This window comes from Panicum virgatum, chromosome 3N (assembly GCF_016808335.1).
Source record: "Panicum virgatum strain AP13 chromosome 3N, P.virgatum_v5, whole genome shotgun sequence".
Classification (NCBI taxonomy): domain Eukaryota; kingdom Viridiplantae; phylum Streptophyta; class Magnoliopsida; order Poales; family Poaceae; genus Panicum; species Panicum virgatum.
In genome coordinates, this window is record NC_053147.1 from 44,485,008 (window position 1) to 44,502,815 (window position 17,808).

Genomic DNA, 17,808 nt, shown 5'->3' on the forward strand with positions numbered 1-17,808 from the left:
AGCGCTCTCCTGCTCGCTCCCCACGGCCGACCGGCCTGGAACCATGGCACGGTGGCGCTGGAGGGCATGCCTCTACATGCCCTGCCCACCCGAGGATGCGCACCGCATCCAGATCCGCTGGGGCGCGTCCATTTGCGCCCCCCTAGTTGCCGCGAGCGCAGTGGGAGGGAGCTCGATTTGGGGGGGGGGGGTAGTGAACATAATGGCAACAGGGTAGGGGAGGGTAATTTTGTCCGGTAGAAAATGTTTTGGACGGTAGACCTAATGGAATTGACGCTGGTGTCATATTAGGGATGAAACATAATTCGGGTGTCAAATAGAGAACAAAAAATTCCTAAGGGTCAAGGAAGGAACGGGTAACTTTCTCAGTGTCAAATAAGAACTTTTCTCTTTTTCAAACTTGTTCATGATCCTAAATAGGGATGTTGAAATTTGAATCAATTTCTCCTTATTTTTATTCATGTAGAAAGGTGCATGGAATTCAATTTTCCAAACTGTTTATACATCAAAATTTATCGAAATGGAATATGACGCGCTCATCGTTGTGGGATAATGTCAACCATCAAAACAGGATGTGGTTCACAGCAACTGATTGAGATGTCTAAAAATAGAGAGATATATATGATTACTGAAGTTTAAAAATAACATAACACATATCTACTGGTTCAGGATCTGAAATACCAGACCGGGGGTGGGGGTGAGTATTTATTAAATATCTGGTGTTCAAACATATAATATAACAATATATACATCGCACGTCTAAATTTGACAGCCTCCTCGAGTATGAACTGTTCCTTTCGCTCACTGCTTTCCACGTAATGGGAAAAACCACCTCTCTCGGTCTCGCCTCAGCCAATGTCTGCTGCGCATTCTATTTTTACTCTTGGCCTCGCTACACTACCTCTCGGCCTCTCAACACTACTCCCAACCCCATGCCTACCCTCCTAAAGGAACATTCTCCAAGCCTAATCAGAAACACTAGCAATATCACAAGGAGAGCTTCCGCTTGAGCAAGCAGGCGCACCTCACCATGGATGCTACGATCGGAGAGTCCATGCCCTCCGTGGAGAGGGCATTCGAGGGGCAGCCGTATCATGGGTTTTGGGGGCAGGTGACGGTGCGAGCCATGCTCATAGCCATCGTGCTTGCCGGCCTCTTCTCTATGGTGACACTGAAGATCTACATGAAAGTCGGGGTTGTAGGAGCATTCAACATGCCCATCAACATCCTCAGCTTTGTCGTCCTCAGAAGCCTTGTTGGCCTGATGCGACGCTGCGGCGTTGCCGCATCGCCATTCACGCGCCAGGAGAACATCTTCCTCCAGACCAGTACAATAACCTGCATTAATATTTCACTCTCTTGTAAGCATAACGTCAAGAATCAATGTTAGCTCTGTCTTGTCTGATTTTATTTATATATTTTGCAATGCATACTAATTATTTTTGCTCTTAGAATTTATCGAGTTTCGTCGATATTTCTTCCAGGTGGTTTCGGGAACTACTTTGTTGGATTGTTTACTGTGGTAGCAAAGTCTCTCAGTGATAACCCAGATAAAAGAGACATTGTCGACGTGACTGTTGGACAATATGGGTTTTTCCTTGTCACCGTTGGTATGGTGGCAATAATGGCAACGCTGCCGCTGGTGCAGGTAACGTAATTCTTCTATAGGAATGTAGATACGTCGCATCCAAGTATCGATAAAAAAATAGAATGTTCTTTGTCGTTTTTTTATATTTTCGAACTGATAAACGAACAAAAATGCAAAAAGCTAAAACTGTTATATGTGAATATATAACCACAATCACACAAGTTACCACCGTCTTCATTTATATATATGCAAGTTTATTTTCCATCCGCATCCACGTTAGATCATTAGAGTTCAGTCTATCTAAATATAGCAGAACTAAATTTCAAGTAGCAGATTCAATATAATATTGTTCTCAAGTTTATCACGAGTTATTAAAATTAAAAATTGCTGTCAAACTTGGAGTGATGTCGTGGAAGTGTCAAAAGTAGATTTTCTTGTCGTGTTATTAATAATTGCATATAATTAACCACATAATAGAAATGAGTTGGAAACTCGAAATGCATATACCCTCATTTCTCCTTGTAGTATAGTATAATAATGTTTTATAAACCAAAACTAAACAAGGATACTACGTACCTCTCTCTCTCTCTCTCTCTTTCTCTCTCTCTCTCTCTCTTCCTCTCCCAAAAGAGAGAGTGAGCAGGCATACTAACAATCCACTGATGCCTTTTTACTTCTCACACATAGATCATGATTGTCGACTACAGACTGCTATTTCCAACCGGCTCAGTCGTGGCTCACCTTATCAACAGTTTTCATACCCCTCAGGGAGCTTATGTAGCAAAGTAAAGTTTATCCTTTCTCAGTCAAACATGAATGTCTCTGAATTTATTTGTTATTTTGGGGTCTTTGCAATAATCTTCATCTTCAGTTCAGGTTGCAAGTTAAGGCTATAGTGAGAGCATTTGTGGCAAGCTTTTTTTGGTCGATGTTCCAGTGGTTCTACACTGGAGGTGATAGTTGTGGATTTGGCGTCTTTCCTACATTTGGGCTAGAACTATATAAACGTAGGTGAGAAATCTGCTATACATAAGTTCGAATATTATATACGGCAATGCTATTCTACACCCATCTTCTATTACTAGCAAAAAATAATCATCAAAATACTGAACTAAATTTACAAAATTACTGAGCAATATTCAATAATAGCTCGCCAATTACTGAACTACTAAAATTTGTTCAATACTTCTACTCATATTAGCTATTGGTGTAGAATATTTGAAGTACTAAATTGTTTTTTACTCTTACAGATTCTTTTTTGATTTCTCCACATCATTTTTGGGTGTTGGTATGATTGTCCCACATGTTGTAAACTTTGGATTACTTTTTGGGGCCATCATCTCTGGAGCCATCTTATATCCTTACCTTGAAAGTAAAAGAGGGAAATGGTATTTCACTGACAGTCCATCAACTCTGAATGGAGTCAATGGATACAAGGTACCCATGACTAATGCATAATTTCCTGAAATCTTTTGTTTATCAAATACACATGAACCTCAAACTATATCATGCTATCTTCTGTATGCAAGGAATTTTTTTTGTAGGAAACAATACATGAGCAATGGTGAAAAATCTTATGTCCTAAACTCTTCCTAGGAAAATAGATGTTTTATACGTAAACTAATTCAATAACATCTAATATAGTGCAAAGCTGTTGAAAGTTCATTTTATTAGCTCAAGAACATCAAAACTACTGCACAATTCCGTGTTGTTTTCTCCCTAGATGTCCAAGGTTAACATCACCTGATGTTCATAGGGCAACCTTCTAGTGTCTTCCTCTGTAGATGATTTATATATCAACCTGCTCTGCTGAGTGGATTATTAATGTAAAATGTCAACGAATACAATTAATAGAAGGCGGTCAGTTTGGCAATGTGAAATGGACGGTGCTAGTTACCATTTTATGGTTATTAGGGAATTTTGGTTATGAAATAGAGATGTTGCTCCAAATCACTTCTTTTATGCACCTGTAACTTAGTTCGAAAAGGCTCCACATTTCCTGGGATTTACTCAACCAACACTTGTAACTAATAGAAATGCTGAAATAGGACTTTGAGAAATTGTGTACTCCCTTTATCCTAAAAAATAGCAATTTTTAGTTTTACAACTTGGGCTATGGATGAAAAATGTAACCTTTCGAAATCACTAGGTCATAAAAATGATATTAATTTACGGAAAAATGAAACATATTATCATATATTTTCTACTTAATATTAACTAATTTTAAAGATATTATGAGTAAAAGATGAAAATATTTTGATTGACCAAGTCTAAAAGTTGCTATATTTTGGACGGAGGTACTACACATTTGGACACCCACCTGGTACAAAGCTAAGCCATACTTCATGTTTAGCCTATTTTGAAGTGTGTGTGTGCTTTTGCAAGTACACCCTAATATTTAGAGATTTGTATACAAATCTATTGAGGAGGATATTGTATACAATTATACTAATGTTAGGATACATTTTTGTAATCATTTCATGACAAAGAATTCTTCTATGTTTTGTGGTAGATTTTCATGGGCTTAACAATGGTCGTCACTGAGGGAATATTCAACTTCATTACACTTAGTACTGCATTGGTAATCGACTTCTACAAGAAAACGGAAGAAAATGATTCTGGGGCAGCTAAATATATCTTGAAACACCCCAGTCTTAACTATGATGATCGTAAAAGGCTTGAGGTATTTATTGGTAATCGTGTCCCTCCAATTGTAGGAGTGATCGGATACATTGGATTCGCAGTTATATGTTCAGTCATTAGCCATTGGATCTTCCGTGAAATTCAGTTCCATCACTTAGCCTTGGTATTCACCATTATTCCAATTTTTATCTTCAGCAATACATACGGAACTGGTCTCACAGATTGGTCAGTTGCACCAACTTAAGCCAAGTTCGTACTTTTCATCGCAGCAGCAGCGTATGCCGCTCCTGGTGCAGTTATCATTAGCCTTGTAGCTTGCGGCGCAGCCTTCATGAGTCTTAACATTTCATCACAGGCAGTGCAAGACCACAAGACAGCTTATATGACGCTGACTTCCCCAAGAGCTGTGTTTGCTGGGCATGTATATGGTATAGTAATCGGTTCTATTATTAACCCATTAATCTATGCTTTTTTTGACCTAAAGGCCAAGAAAACTGCCCCCATTGGAACCCCAAAATCAGAGTTCCCAGCCCCCTACGCACAAGTCTATCGTGCCATTGCCTTACTTGGTATGGGAGGAGTGAAGGAGCTTCCCAAGCACTGCATCACCTTTTCTTTTATTACCTTCCTGATGACATTAGCTATCGAGACACTTAGATTGGTGTCTCAAAGAAAAGATTGGAAAGTGCAGTATTACATCCCTTGTATGACGGCATTAGCACTACCATTCCTCTCTGGACCGACCTTCGCCGTCGACATGGCCCTAGGTACTATATTGCGACTGATTTGGACTAAAATACATAGACAAAGTGCAGAACTATATTCAGCAGCAGTTGCAGCAGGCTTAGTATCCGGGGATGGAATATGGTATCTACCATCAGCACTACTAGGCCTCTTCAAAGTGGAGCCACCAATCTGCATGAGGTTCCTACCAAGTGGAAAAGAAGTGCAGATTGCGGATGCATTCCTAAATAATTTAGGAACACAAGGAATGACATGATGATAAGCATAGGCAGATATAAATTTGCAATCTTGAAATTTGTTGTAAGCAATAATGCACATACGTTTTTGTCTGTAACTTAGATTTCCATGTACATTTATGTCTTCTGTATATTTGACAAACAGTTGCATATAGCAAGCAGATGCAAAATATATGATATAACCATTTCAGTGCAAGCAAGAAGTTTGCACATCACAGCTGCATTTACAATTGTTCCTTGAGTTTTCATCTGGTGGTCTCTCAATAAAAACTGCATGAATCTTATAGCAAATAAGCCATTAATTCCTTGAGTTTTCATCCTGGATTTTTTTCTCAACATTGCCCTACCCATACTCTACGCATGCCTTGGTGAATCCCAATCACATCTCGTACCCTTTTAATGATCTGTGTTGGTCACTGGCCGTATGGGGTCCTAGATCAAGCTTCCTTCCAACGTATGGCGTCCTAGGCCATATGATGGGAACGAGAGTGTCTGATCTTCCACCAGGAGGGCAACTACTGACTTAGCGGTGACGACTCGACAAAAGTGATCCGGTTTTTTATTAATCAAGGCAGCATGTAGTTTCTTATCATCAACCATATGCCGCCCGTTTGATGCCAAAAAGGCTAATCCTTGCCATGAATCGAAGAACACAAACAAGAACGAAGAAGAACGCAACAAAGATTGCTGATGAATGACTAAACTCACGAAATGGGGCTTCCAAAACGAATAATGGCAACATTGTTCAAGATAGAATTAATCTAAATAAAATCCAAGCTGTCTTTAGTGGCGGCAACTGAATATGAAGAATTTAGGGTCGGCCAGGAAATCCTAGATGTGTCCTTACTGGACTACAACATGATACACATGCTAACAACCCAAAAGGAGGCGGCGCAGCACCCAGAAAGCTTATGGATGTCCATTGCTTTGACGATTCTTATTGATATGCACCTGATAGCACGCACGGAAGCTCATCGACCCATTTGGCACCATGCTTTTTCAAGCAGTTGTTGGTGCGGGTCTTGAGTCCTCTGAGGATCTCTGCATTCGCTCTCTCAACCTGTCCATTGCTGCGGGGATGTGCCACGGACGCAAAGCATAGCTGGATGCCGATGTCCTCGCAGTACTCTTGGAAGAGTCTGCTTTTGAATTGGGTCCCGGTATCCGCAATGATGCGGTTTGGAACGCCAAATCTGCATACAATGGACTTGAGGAATGCGACTGATGTCTTCTTAGTGATATTCACCATAGGGGTAACTTCCGGCCACTTTGTGAACTTGTCGATGGCGACGTAGAGGAACCGGAACCCGCCGACGGCCTGGGGGAAAGGTCCCAGGATATCCACACCCCACACGGCAAATGGCCATGAGGGCGGAATCATTTGCAGAGCTTGAGCCGGTGTGTGTATTTGCTTTGCAAGGAACTGGCATGCTTTGCAGGACTTTACCAGCTCAGCCACATCTTGGAGCGCTGTTGGCCAGTAGAATCCATGCCGAAAGGCCTTGCCAACAAGCGTGCGAGATGAGGAATGACTTCCACACTCGCCTCCATGGATCTCCGCGAGCAACTCGCGGCCCTCTTCTTGGGAAATGCACCGCATGAGGACATCATTGGCGCCACGGCGGTAGAGATCCCCTACTACCACCGCGTAGCATTTAGCCAATCGGACTATGCGCTCAGCGGACACATTGTTATCAGGAAGGATGTTATCTTTCAGGTAGCCCCGGATCTCGGAGATCCATGCATCAGGAGCTCCCTGAGCAGGTGGGGGTGGCTCTATGAGGTCTCCAGGATCCTTAACAGAGCACACAGCCCAGGTCGGGCACCATAGGTGGAATGCCGCCAGGACCGCTAGCTTCGAGGTGCTAGCTTGATCCCCTTCACCCAGTTCGGCAGGCTAGGCGGTAGGTCTCAGCAGTCATCTTTCGAAGACGCCCTCAGAAACGGATGCCCAGGTAGATGCTCTCGCAGAGAGATCATCTGCTGCTGAATTGAGTTCGCGGGGAACATGTTGCAGTTCCAAGGCATCGAAGTCCTTCTCGAGCTTCCTCACGTGGATGAGGTATGCCGCGAGTTGGGGATTGTTACAGCTGCAATCCCCTCGGACCTGCTTGATGATTAGCTGAGAATCCCCCTTCACCAGAAGCTGCCGGACCCCCAGAGAGAGGGCTTGTGTCAGTCCAAAGATCAGGGCTTCGTATTCCGCCATGTTGTTGGTGGCCTTGAATTCAAGGTGCACAATGTACTTCAGCTGATCTCCGTTTGAGTCGATGAGGATCACACCAGCTCCGGCCCACTTCTCGCGGGCGGACCCGTCGAAGAAGAGTGTCCAGTGGGGCTCGGTGAAGACTGGTGTCCTGATTTCCGGCTTTGGGGGTCCGGCGTTGAAGTCCGGGCCCCCAAAATTGCTTGGGGAAGGAGTCCACTCTGCTATAAAATCAGCCAGGATCTGGCTCTTGACTGCATGGCGAGGCTGGAAGTCCAGTTGGAACTCAGCTAGCTCCGCTGCCCACTTGGCGATATTGCCCGTGGCGTTGGAGTTGTGCAGGATCGCTCTTAACGGGTAAGAAGTCACTACGACAACTCGGTGCGCCTGAAAGTAGTGGCGTAGTTTCCAGGATACAATAAGTATCTCATAGATAAGCTTATGCGTCTCAAGATACCTGGTCTTCGCCTCGTGTAGGACTTCACTGACGTAGTAGACTGGCTTTTGGATGGTCCGGACCATGGTGACTGGGTCCGGCTCGCCCTTGTCCACCTTGTCAGGTCCTTGGGCCCCCAGCGGTTCTGGGTTCCCACTGGGACGAGGCTCCTCCAGACCACCCTGTCCGGGTTCCGGAGCTTCAGGTAGAGGTGAGACTGACGGGCCCCCGTGTCCGGGGTCCGGCTCACCATCCTTGGCCGGGGAGACCCTGGTGTTTCCCTGGCGAGCTTGCTCCGTCCTTTCGGCGACCAGCACCATGCTGACCACCTCCGCAGATGCAGCAAGATACAGAAACAACGTCTCACCCAGCTCTGGAGCCACCAATACTGGCAGTGAGGTGAGATGCCGCTTCAGTTCCTGGAAGGCTTGTTTAGCCTCTTCGGTCCAAGAAAATGGACCGGACCTCCTCAATAGTTTGAAGAAGGGGGGGGCCTCTCAGCCAGCCTCGATATGAAGCGGCTAAGAGCGGCGAGAGATCTAGTAAGCTTCTGGACATCCTTGATGCGGCCAGGAGGCCTCATTGCTTCGATCGCCTTGATCTTGGCTGGGTTTGCCTCGATGCCTTGATGTAAGACTAGGAAACCCAGCAGCTTCCCCGCCGAGACGCCGAAGATACACTTCTCGGGATTCAGCTTCGTGCGCGTGGCGCGCAGCCGGTCGAAGACGAGGGACAGGTCCTCAACTAGTGTTGACCCTACCTTAGTCTTGACCACAATGTCATCGACATACACCTCAACAATATCTCTAATTAGATTGCAGAAGGTTTTGTTCATAGCTCGTACAAACGTGGGTAAGGCATTCCGTAGACCATATGGCATGACAATATAGCAATAAAGCTCATCTATTGTTACAAAAGCAGTATGCTTCCTATCCTCTCTAGACATCTGAATCTGGTGGAAACCAGAGTATGCATCTAGGAAAGACAAAAGGTCACACCCGGAGGTGGAGTCCACGATCTGATCGATACGTGGAAGAGGATAGGGGTCTCTAGGACATGCCTTGTTGAGGCTGGTGTAGTCGATGCACATCCGAAGCTTCACATTGGCCTTTGGGACGATGACCGGGTTGGCCAACCACTCAGGGTGGTGGACCTCCTCGATGAAGCTAGCGTGTAGAAGCTTGCAGACCTCATCACGGATGAAGTTCTGCCACTCCACGAACTGCTTCCGAGGCTTCTGGCGCACCGGCGTGGCGTCAGGGTAGATCCTCAGATTGTGCTCGATCACTTCCCTGGGGATCCCGGGCATCTGTGACGGTTCCTAGGCGAACACGTCGACATTTGCCCGGAGGAAAGCGATGAGCGCGTCTTCCTATTTCTCCCCCAGGTTCCCCGCGATGCGGGTGGTCCTGGTGGAGTCCGCTCTAATCTGCACTGTCTTCACAGGAACATCGTCCGGATCAGATGGCTGAACCCTAGGTGCCTTTGCAGGCGCCCTGGGTTGCGAGGGGGATGGGTCCTCCTCGGAACATGCAGCCTCTACCGCCAGGGCATGCAGTCTCTCAACTACAGCGATGGCAGTGGTGCGGTCGCCCTGCACGGTGAGGACACCAGCAGGGGAAGGCATCTTCAAGACCAAATACCCATAGTGGGCAATGGCCATGATGGCATTGAACGGGAGGTTCACCTCCGCAACATCGAACAGAACGCTCTCTGTGCGGAAGTTCTCCTCGGTCCCGAACGTGACCGGCAGTGTGATGCTCCCCAGAGGGAACACCGAATGTGGGCCCACTCCGGAGAATGGGCAAGAGGGAGTCAGCTTGGACTCCAGGATCTGCAGCTGCTTGAATGCTGCATAGCTGATGACATTGAGGCCGGCTCCACCGTCGATCAGCACATGGTAAAGCCTCACATTGGATATGACAGGGGCGGTGACTAGAGGTAGTACATCGGCCCCAGCCATATTCTCCGGGCAGTCGGATGGCCCGAAAGAGATGGTGGTGTTCATCCACCTCTAGTGCGGCGCCACCTTCGGGACCCCAGGCTTTGCCGAAAGGACCTCTCGGCGAAGGGTCTTCACGTCCCGCCGGGAGACGAGCTCCCAGCTTCCGCCGTACATCACGTATAGCTTCTTGCAGCAGTCGCCGCTATCGGAGTCGGAGTTGTCATCGTGGTACATGCCCTTCAGCTCCCGAGCGGGGGATTGGTACCCCAGCTCCTTCTCCCCGGCCGCGGCCCCACTGTCGGAGGCCTTCTCCTTGCCGGGCCGCTGGAGAGGAGGGGGTGAGCCGTCCTTAGAGGACTGCTCACGCCATCCGCTGACCCGCTTCGCGAGCTTCTGGATCTCGCGGCAGTCAGCGGCGCTGTGGCGAGCGGTGGGATGCACTGGGCATGAACCTCCGCTGCCACCCTGTGGGCGTGGACGCTTGCCATGGGCATTCTGGCCCCCAGCCGCTGCCGCAGCTGCTGGCGCCACTGCTGGTGCTGCTGCCGCAACAACTGGTCCGCCAGGGTGTGACTCCCCTCGACTCTGGTTCTTGTTCTTCTTCTTCTTGCCACCGCCCTGAGCGGTAGCAGCGGAGCCACCAGCCTTGGCATCACCGTCTTGGGGGGCCGAGTGCCATGCGCGGCCCTCAGTGGCCCTGGCACACTTGTCTGCCAGGGAGAAAAGCGTGGTAACGCTTTCCACCTCGTGCGTCGCCAGCTTCTCGAGCATCTTCTCGTCACGTACCCCCTGTCGGAAAGCAGTGATAATAGATGCATCGGAAATACGAGGAATGGTACCCCGTACCTTGGTGAAGCGCGAGATGAAGGCCCGGAGCGTCTCTCCGGGTTTTTGCCTCACAGCATGGAGGTGGGCTTCCACACCGTGCTACTGGTACGCACTAGCGAAGTTCGCAGTGAACCTCGCACAGAGCTCCTCACAGGACTGGATCGTCCTAGGGGTAAGGTTCATGAGCCAAGTCCAGGCTGGCCCAGTCAAGGCTACATGAAAGTAGCTCGCCATGACGGCACCATTACCACCAGCTGCTGTGATGGCGGTAACGTACACCTACAGGAATTCTGACGGGTTAGTGGTACCGTCGTACTTCTACGGCAGGTGTGGGCGGAACTTGGACGGCCATGCCACCGCGCGGAGGTGATCTGCGAGCGCAGCACAGCCTACCCCAGCTACCGGGGCGCACGACTGTATCCGGGCATTCACCGGAGGCTTGGGTGCCACCACGTCCAAGTCGGGGTTGAGGTTGCGGCCCTCAATGTTGAGACGGCGCTCTCGCGCCCTCTCCACGGAGATGCGGGCGTCCTCACCCGCACGCCTGCGGTTGAGCTCCGCCCGCAGGTCTTTTGTCCGTGCACCCCTCACTGTGGGGGAGCACACGGATGCCGACGCACCACCTTGGCGCCGGTGGTAGGGCACCACCGCGTTGCCAAGCGGAGGTTATTGCCCAGTCCTTGCGGAACTAGGGGAGGCCTGAGCCAGATGGAGGAGACAGTCAACGTCATCCCGCCACTGCCTCAGGGCGTCTGGCGAGGCGGCAGCAGCCGGAGGGTTGCGAAGCAACTCCCTGGCCGCCGCCAGCGCTCCGCCACTCGCGGCTTGTGAGGGGGCCCTTGACGGGCGCCCTGACTCCTGCCAGCGAGCAGCGCGCACCGCCGCCGATGGTGGTTGCTCCACAGGCACAGTTGCCCCTGGAGCAGGAACGCGAGAGGCATGTGGCGTGGAGGATGTCACACCCTCTGTCATCTCCATGTCGTCCACCCGAACCATGGAGACGAGCAAGAGATGAACCGAAACAAGATGAGCCCCCTACCTGGCGCGCCAAATGTCATGGTGTGGCAAACCACAGCCGGGTGGCGGAACGCACCCGCCTAAGCCCAGAGGGTGTGTACTCGGTGGTTAGCTAGTGACCAGTTCGATCTCACTCAAGAACACGATGAACACCAAGGGTTTAGAGTGGATCGGGCCGCCGGAGCGTAATACCCTACGTCCACTATGTGTTGTATTGCCTTGCCTTGAGAGAGTCTGCGAGAGCTTGGGCGAGCCTGAGTGTGTGATCTAGAGAGCTTGTCCTGTACAGCGAGCGCCTCCCTTTTATATCTCAAGGGGACGCGCAAATGGCCGTTGGGTCCCCGACAGGTGGGCCCAACTGGCGTGGTATAGAATAATGTACTATTCATACATTACGGCGTCGCAGGCGGAGGAGATCTCTCTCCTGGATTCCCTTGCCTGCTCCTGGAGTCCCCCGTTCAGCATGTCCAGGCGCTGTCTTGTCGGAACGGCACCAGACGTAGCTAGCGGTGTCGCCTGCCACGTAGCTGAACGGGCCGTGTAGCTTGCGGCGTAGGCGGCAGGATAGAAAAGTGTCGTGCCATCGTATCCAATTAATGCAGCAGATGGCTCTGCGTGGGTGCGGCACAGGCGGCCTCACTGTGTACTTTGGTAATACGCGGCGCACAGTGAGGCCTGACAAAGGCTGTCCCGCGTGCCGCGGCGACAGTGCACGCCTCAACCATCCGCATTAAATGCGGTGGGTGGGCGAGTCTTCCAGCGGAAGACTCGCGCACGAGCCCACGCCCGTGCCTCCGAGACACGTGGCGGCTCTGGACCCCCGGCAGTATGTTGGTTCTCCCGCGTGGGAGGTCCCGGACCCCTATGGGGGGTCCGAGGCCTTGGCTGTCAGCTTCGGAGCTTGCCTTCCTCTGGGACATGTGGCGTCTCCGGACCCGTCCCCAAGCGGGAAGCGGGTCCGGGGCTGTTGGCCCGAGGAGGTAAGGGCCTGTCCCATGGGGCCCGGCTGTTCCGTCCTTTGGGCATAGTTACGGATAACTACGCGGGTCCTGCCTTGCCGCAGTAAGAGTGGGTATCCCTGCTACAGGGTACCTAGTCTCTTTCCCAAGGCCCAGGTTCTATTCACCATGGCCCCTTTTGGCTGTTATTTTTTTTCTAAATCTGCTAAATGTAACAGATGAGCCCTATTATCCAGGTCGCATGCTCACTGTGGCAGAAAGACTGGCAGATGGCGCAGCAAGATATTGAGCACAAATACGTTCGATAATATTAAATACTAAATTTTCACACACAAAAATCACTTACGTTAGTGGTAAGGTATGTGAATTCGAATCATGCGGCATGCGTTTAAATCCTATTTCTGCTCTCATTTATCCCATTTTAGCTGAGCCTGTTTTCTTAATAGAGACATATTTGCTCAAATCCCAAGCAAATTTAGACAAAAGTTTAGCACAACCTATATATCTAAATGTTCGAAAAGTTTAGTTGTATTAGAAAGTTAATCATATATAAAAAGCATAAGAAGAACAACATCAGCTTGACTTAACTGGCTGGATGTGAGGCCTGCCCTTTTCTTTGGATACTTTTGGAAAAACTTGTCATAAATTTGTGACACTCCCTAGTTGTCATAGAAAAATAATAGCATTCGTCACTAATATGTCATTGCAACAATTTATGATGATTTGTAAGTTGTCTTAATGACAACATTTTATTTTCATCACTAAAGCATACTAGTATCTAGAAAATGTCATAAAATAGAATGACAATCCCTGTTCCATCTAATCTGTGCCCAAACCCTCGAACGACCTTAGATCGTGGAAGAAAATTCAACGCGGCGGTGCTCTAGGAGGTTGTTGTGCAACACAATCTGGATGGCCTCCACATGTCCTGAAATCATGGCGCATAGCGCTGCTGCAACTCACGCTCGTACGAGGCTGTTTAGCCGGAAAGATCTTCTTTGTAACACTTAAATTGTAGCATTATTTTGTATGTGTGACTAAATACTAGTATCTTTGTAACATTTTAGGTGTAACATTTCTTTTGTGTTACTATAAATATTTTCTGTAACATAATTTTATAGAACATGTACTATGTGTTACAACACTCATCTGTAACACATAGTTTTGTGTTACTATTAATCTTCTCTGTAACACACTGATAAATGTGTTACAAGAGTATGTTACAACATCTATGTTCTGTAGTAGTGTGGTTCCATGGCAGGGAGGGGCTCTGCCAACCAAATTCTGGTGACTCCACTCGCCAGCAGCGAGGGCCAGGTGGGGGAGGAGCTAGAGGCGATCACGAGATGCCTTGGAGAGGGCTTGGTCGGGGTTCGAGCGGGCGGGAGGAGTTCGCCGGCGTGGAGCCGCGGCTCGCAGGCGGGACAGGTGGCGTTCTGGCGAGGCCGGAGCTCGGTGGCACTCGAAAAATGGCTGGTGAGGACCCGTGGGAGGTGGGGAAGGTGGTGGTGTGCTCGGTTTGGGAAGGATGGGACCAACAGGGGACTGGCCGTCGGGGATTTGGCATGAGGGTGAACAGACCACTCGTGGCGCGATTGGGCGAGCTGGGCACGTCTGCCTTGCAGGGGAGGGGCGCACTGGCCATTGGCTTGACCGCTAACGCCGGCAGTCATCACCAGCCGTGTGGCTGTTGAGCCCGGATCCGATCAGGCAGAAACATGGGAGGGAGGAAAGAGAGATAAAATAGAGTCAACTGCTATTTGACTAGGATTTTTCTAAAAATTTTTAATTGAAACGTGAAAAACTTTCAATCATGAGAGTTGTAGAGAATTTAAAATCTACACACTTTGTTTTCGGAGGAACATCATTTGAGCCACGGTTTAAAGGTTATTTTAAATTTAACTCTACTAGGATTTTATTTTCTAGTCATTTCATGTGTTTAAATTTTTAAATTTGCATATGGTCCTTTATGTACACTTGTAAGGCACTAAATTATGAGTGTGTTTTTATACTATATTTCTCACGGGAAGTTGAGCACTAAAGATTACAAGCATAATATGAAATAGATTTATGTACACACACATACATACACATGCACATACACATATGCAAGAATGCATTATTTCCAAAATTAATGACAATTATGCATGATGTTGATTCAGCAAATTAAACACCTAGGGTGTTACATTTAGTCCATCCCTTCATTGCCACTGAAATTTTAATCTCATCCCTTCAATGCAATTTCGTGAGTGATCTGTTAAAATACCATTAAATTTAGCGTACCCAGCCTCTAGAAGAACTGCCGTCCGCTGCTGAAGTCCACGCCGCAGAATGGGATCCACAGCACCGCAACGTCGGCACCCAGTGCCATGGTCAGGCAACACAAGAGGTGTGCCGCTAGGCACTGCGCTGTGCTATATTGTCTCCGAGATGAACTCGCGGCTGAAACGAACATGCCGGACCACCACCTTATCATCGTCGCCGTCATCGCCGGACCACCACTGCCGCTGGACCACTCTGGGGCTCACCGCTTCCTTTAAGCGTCCTCCCATGGTGGGGACCAAATCACCGATGGCCACTTTGGCATCTGCCGGCGTTTGACGCCACCACCAGCCCGCTGGCCACTTTCGCATATGCCGGCATCCCAGTGGCCTGAGCTTCAAGTGCTCCTGCTACATGGCTGGCATCAAGTGCGGGCATGGCCCGGACCAGTAGCGCAAGAAGGGCATCCCTGGACGAAGGAGGAGCACAAGTGAGAAGCCCTGACTAATCATCCGATTGACCTTGCACGCTGAATTGGTTAGATCCACGTGCCTGAGATTAATCGACTCACTCTGAATAACTGATTTCATGTGTAAAAATTGTGTGACTTGTGACTTGCAAGGGTTGCAAAATCTTTGGTACCTAAGGCCTTCTTTAGTACCCATCTAGTACTAAAGGAGGCCTTAGGTACCGGGTCATTTACCCTGTGATGAAGACCGAGACTTTTAGTCTCGTTCTCGTAGTACCGATTCAAGAAACGGTGCCTGTGACCCATTTCAACCGGTGCCTATGATCTTTTTTTCTAGTAGTTATAGCTCGGTTGGTCATCTTTTAAGTTTCACCTTGATCTTTATGTGAATTAGTACCGAATTAGAGGTTAATGTGCCTAAGTAAGAGCCTAAATTAATAGATTAGATCACATTTACGCCTAATGTGACAACCCACCTTTTTATTATCACTAGTGGTACCAAAAGAAGAAAAGAAAAGAGAAAAAAAAAGAAAAGAGACGATAAACTTGGTCAAATTTGGTCAAAATTCATCAGAATTTGAAAGTTTGAAACATTGATGCGAGAAACTGAGTGAAGAGTGTCAAACACCAAAAATAAAGAAAATAACAAAGTTGAAGTTTGAAATTCCAATGCAAAGAGAAAGAGGTTGAATTGGATCAAGTATGAGATTATAAATATGGTTGACTAGCCATGTTGGACAGCCTTTAATTTAAAATCTTGTCAAAAAAGTCAAATTTTCCTCTACATTAAAAAAAGTATGATATGATTACTTTGCAGTGGAGCCAAGTTTGAATCAATTAAAGAATGTTCTGGACATATTTGAAGCCTTTCAAAACTGAAAGAGCTCACAGCCAAATTTGAAAGAGCTCGAGGCATAATTGAAAGAAATCTTTGACATGAAAGTTGTAATGGAATGTCCCCTCTATAGGTTTGATTTTAACCAATTTGAAAGATGACATAGGATTTTTGGAGAAAAAAGACCTCGAACGTGCATGTTCAAAGAAGAAAAAAGGCCTCGAACGTGCAAAGTTCAGAGAAGAAAAAGGGCCTCCAACGTGCAGGTTGTAGAAGAAAAAGGGCCTCGAACGCGCATGCATCGAACATTCAAAGCCGAGCTGAGCTCGAGCGTCGCTGCCCCACTGCCGACCGCTTGTCGGTAAAATTCATGTCTGCCATGAGCCGGTGAGTGCTGCAGCCACGGACAAGTTACTAGTCGGGACGTGGATGATGCAGGGTGTCAGGGATCAGCTACCAGAGAATGGGCCGATGACAAGCAAGAGGCCAGGAAGCCCAAGACAAGATAGAAAACGAGTAGTGATAGTGCTTGGGTGCCCATACTTGGGCCGTGCCCATGTAATAGTCGATAATAGCGTTCCAATTCAAAGGGCAGGTTATGAGATAATGTATGAACTAAGCAACTGCTTGTTCTTGCTCCGCAAGACATAGCAGCCTTCGTGCCGTCTTCGATCAGTTCCTGTTCTCCAATTTCTTGCTGCTCTGCTTCATTTCCATTCTCCCTTCATTCTCCGCTATCCTGCTGTTAACAATTGGTATCAGGTTTGTGGATCCTCAACATTTTGTGCATATTCTATCGGTTCATTACCCCATCGATCCATCCCGGCAAACGGATTTGGTCGGGCTCTTCAAAATTCATTCATCTCGAACTGAATTGGATTCACTAAATTCCAGTCCACGTTGGGGCGATTTGTGGGAATCAAGGGATCTGGGTTGTGCCTGTAGCTCCACCTCATTGCCATGACCCCAGACACCAAGTTCCCTATCGACAAAATTTCCAAGGGTAAATTTTCTCCAGGACACCATTAAATGATGCTCTTGCTATAAACAACCAAAAAAAGATTGCATTTGCCCAAAACACTAGAAAATTAGGTGTCTTTACTGGGGGACATCACACCCACTATTTTATTCAAATAAATTGGAGAGTCGCACCAAGTGACGAATTTGCCCCGAATAACATCCTCTCCTGCACAGGCACAACAATCTCTCTCTCAACGCCCTCTGCTTTGCCGTGGACCAGCGGCGGCACGCTGCTTTCCTACCCCGCCCGCAGCTCTCCTGCTCGCAGCCCAACCGGACGCGCTACCCCGGCGGCGCCCCCTCTCCTCCTTGCTACAGAATAGACCGGCCAAGCCACCCGGTGATTACGGACCAACTTACGGCTTGGTCGGCAGGGGCTTGGTCATGAGGCGCACGCGGGCGCGCGGGAGCCTGGGAGGAGGGGGAGGACGGCTCGATCTACCGAGGTTGGAGAAGACGGAGCGGGTGGCGGTGCTCCGTCAGCAAACTCGGCTGCTTCGAGTTAGGCAAGTAAAAAGAGGTGAGGATAAGAATGTAAACTATGGTAGGTTTCCACTAAAATCAAATATTACAATAGATCCAGTGTTCTATAGCAAGTTACCACACTTTTTTAGTGTCTT

General features: G+C 48.2%; 1 protein-coding gene across 1 annotated transcript; it reads left to right on the forward strand.

Moving 5' to 3' along the window:
* The first annotated feature begins 1,054 nt into the window (after positions 1-1,054).
* LOC120667819 (probable metal-nicotianamine transporter YSL3) lies at positions 1,055-15,003 on the forward strand. Its single transcript, XM_039947814.1, has 6 exons — positions 1,055-1,361; positions 1,485-1,648; positions 2,526-2,599; positions 2,839-3,025; positions 4,101-4,271; positions 14,881-15,003. Exons 1-6 carry the CDS (start codon positions 1,055-1,057, stop codon positions 15,001-15,003), a joined length of 1,026 nt encoding a protein of 341 aa, XP_039803748.1.
* The last annotated feature ends 2,805 nt before the right edge of the window (positions 15,004-17,808 follow it).

What these genes read in the sequence shown, in the direction of transcription:
- LOC120667819 (XM_039947814.1), top strand. Translation starts at nt 1,055, where the DNA reads ATGCCCTCCGTGGAGAGGGCATTCGAGGGGCAGCCGTATCATGGGTTT. An exon ending in CATTAATATTTCACTCTCTT is followed by an intron (nt 1,362 to 1,484) that starts GTAAGCATAACG and finishes TATTTCTTCCAG; the next exon opens with GTGGTTTCGGGAACTACTTT. An exon ending in CAACGCTGCCGCTGGTGCAG is followed by an intron (nt 1,649 to 2,525) that starts GTAACGTAATTC and finishes TCGATGTTCCAG; the next exon opens with TGGTTCTACACTGGAGGTGA.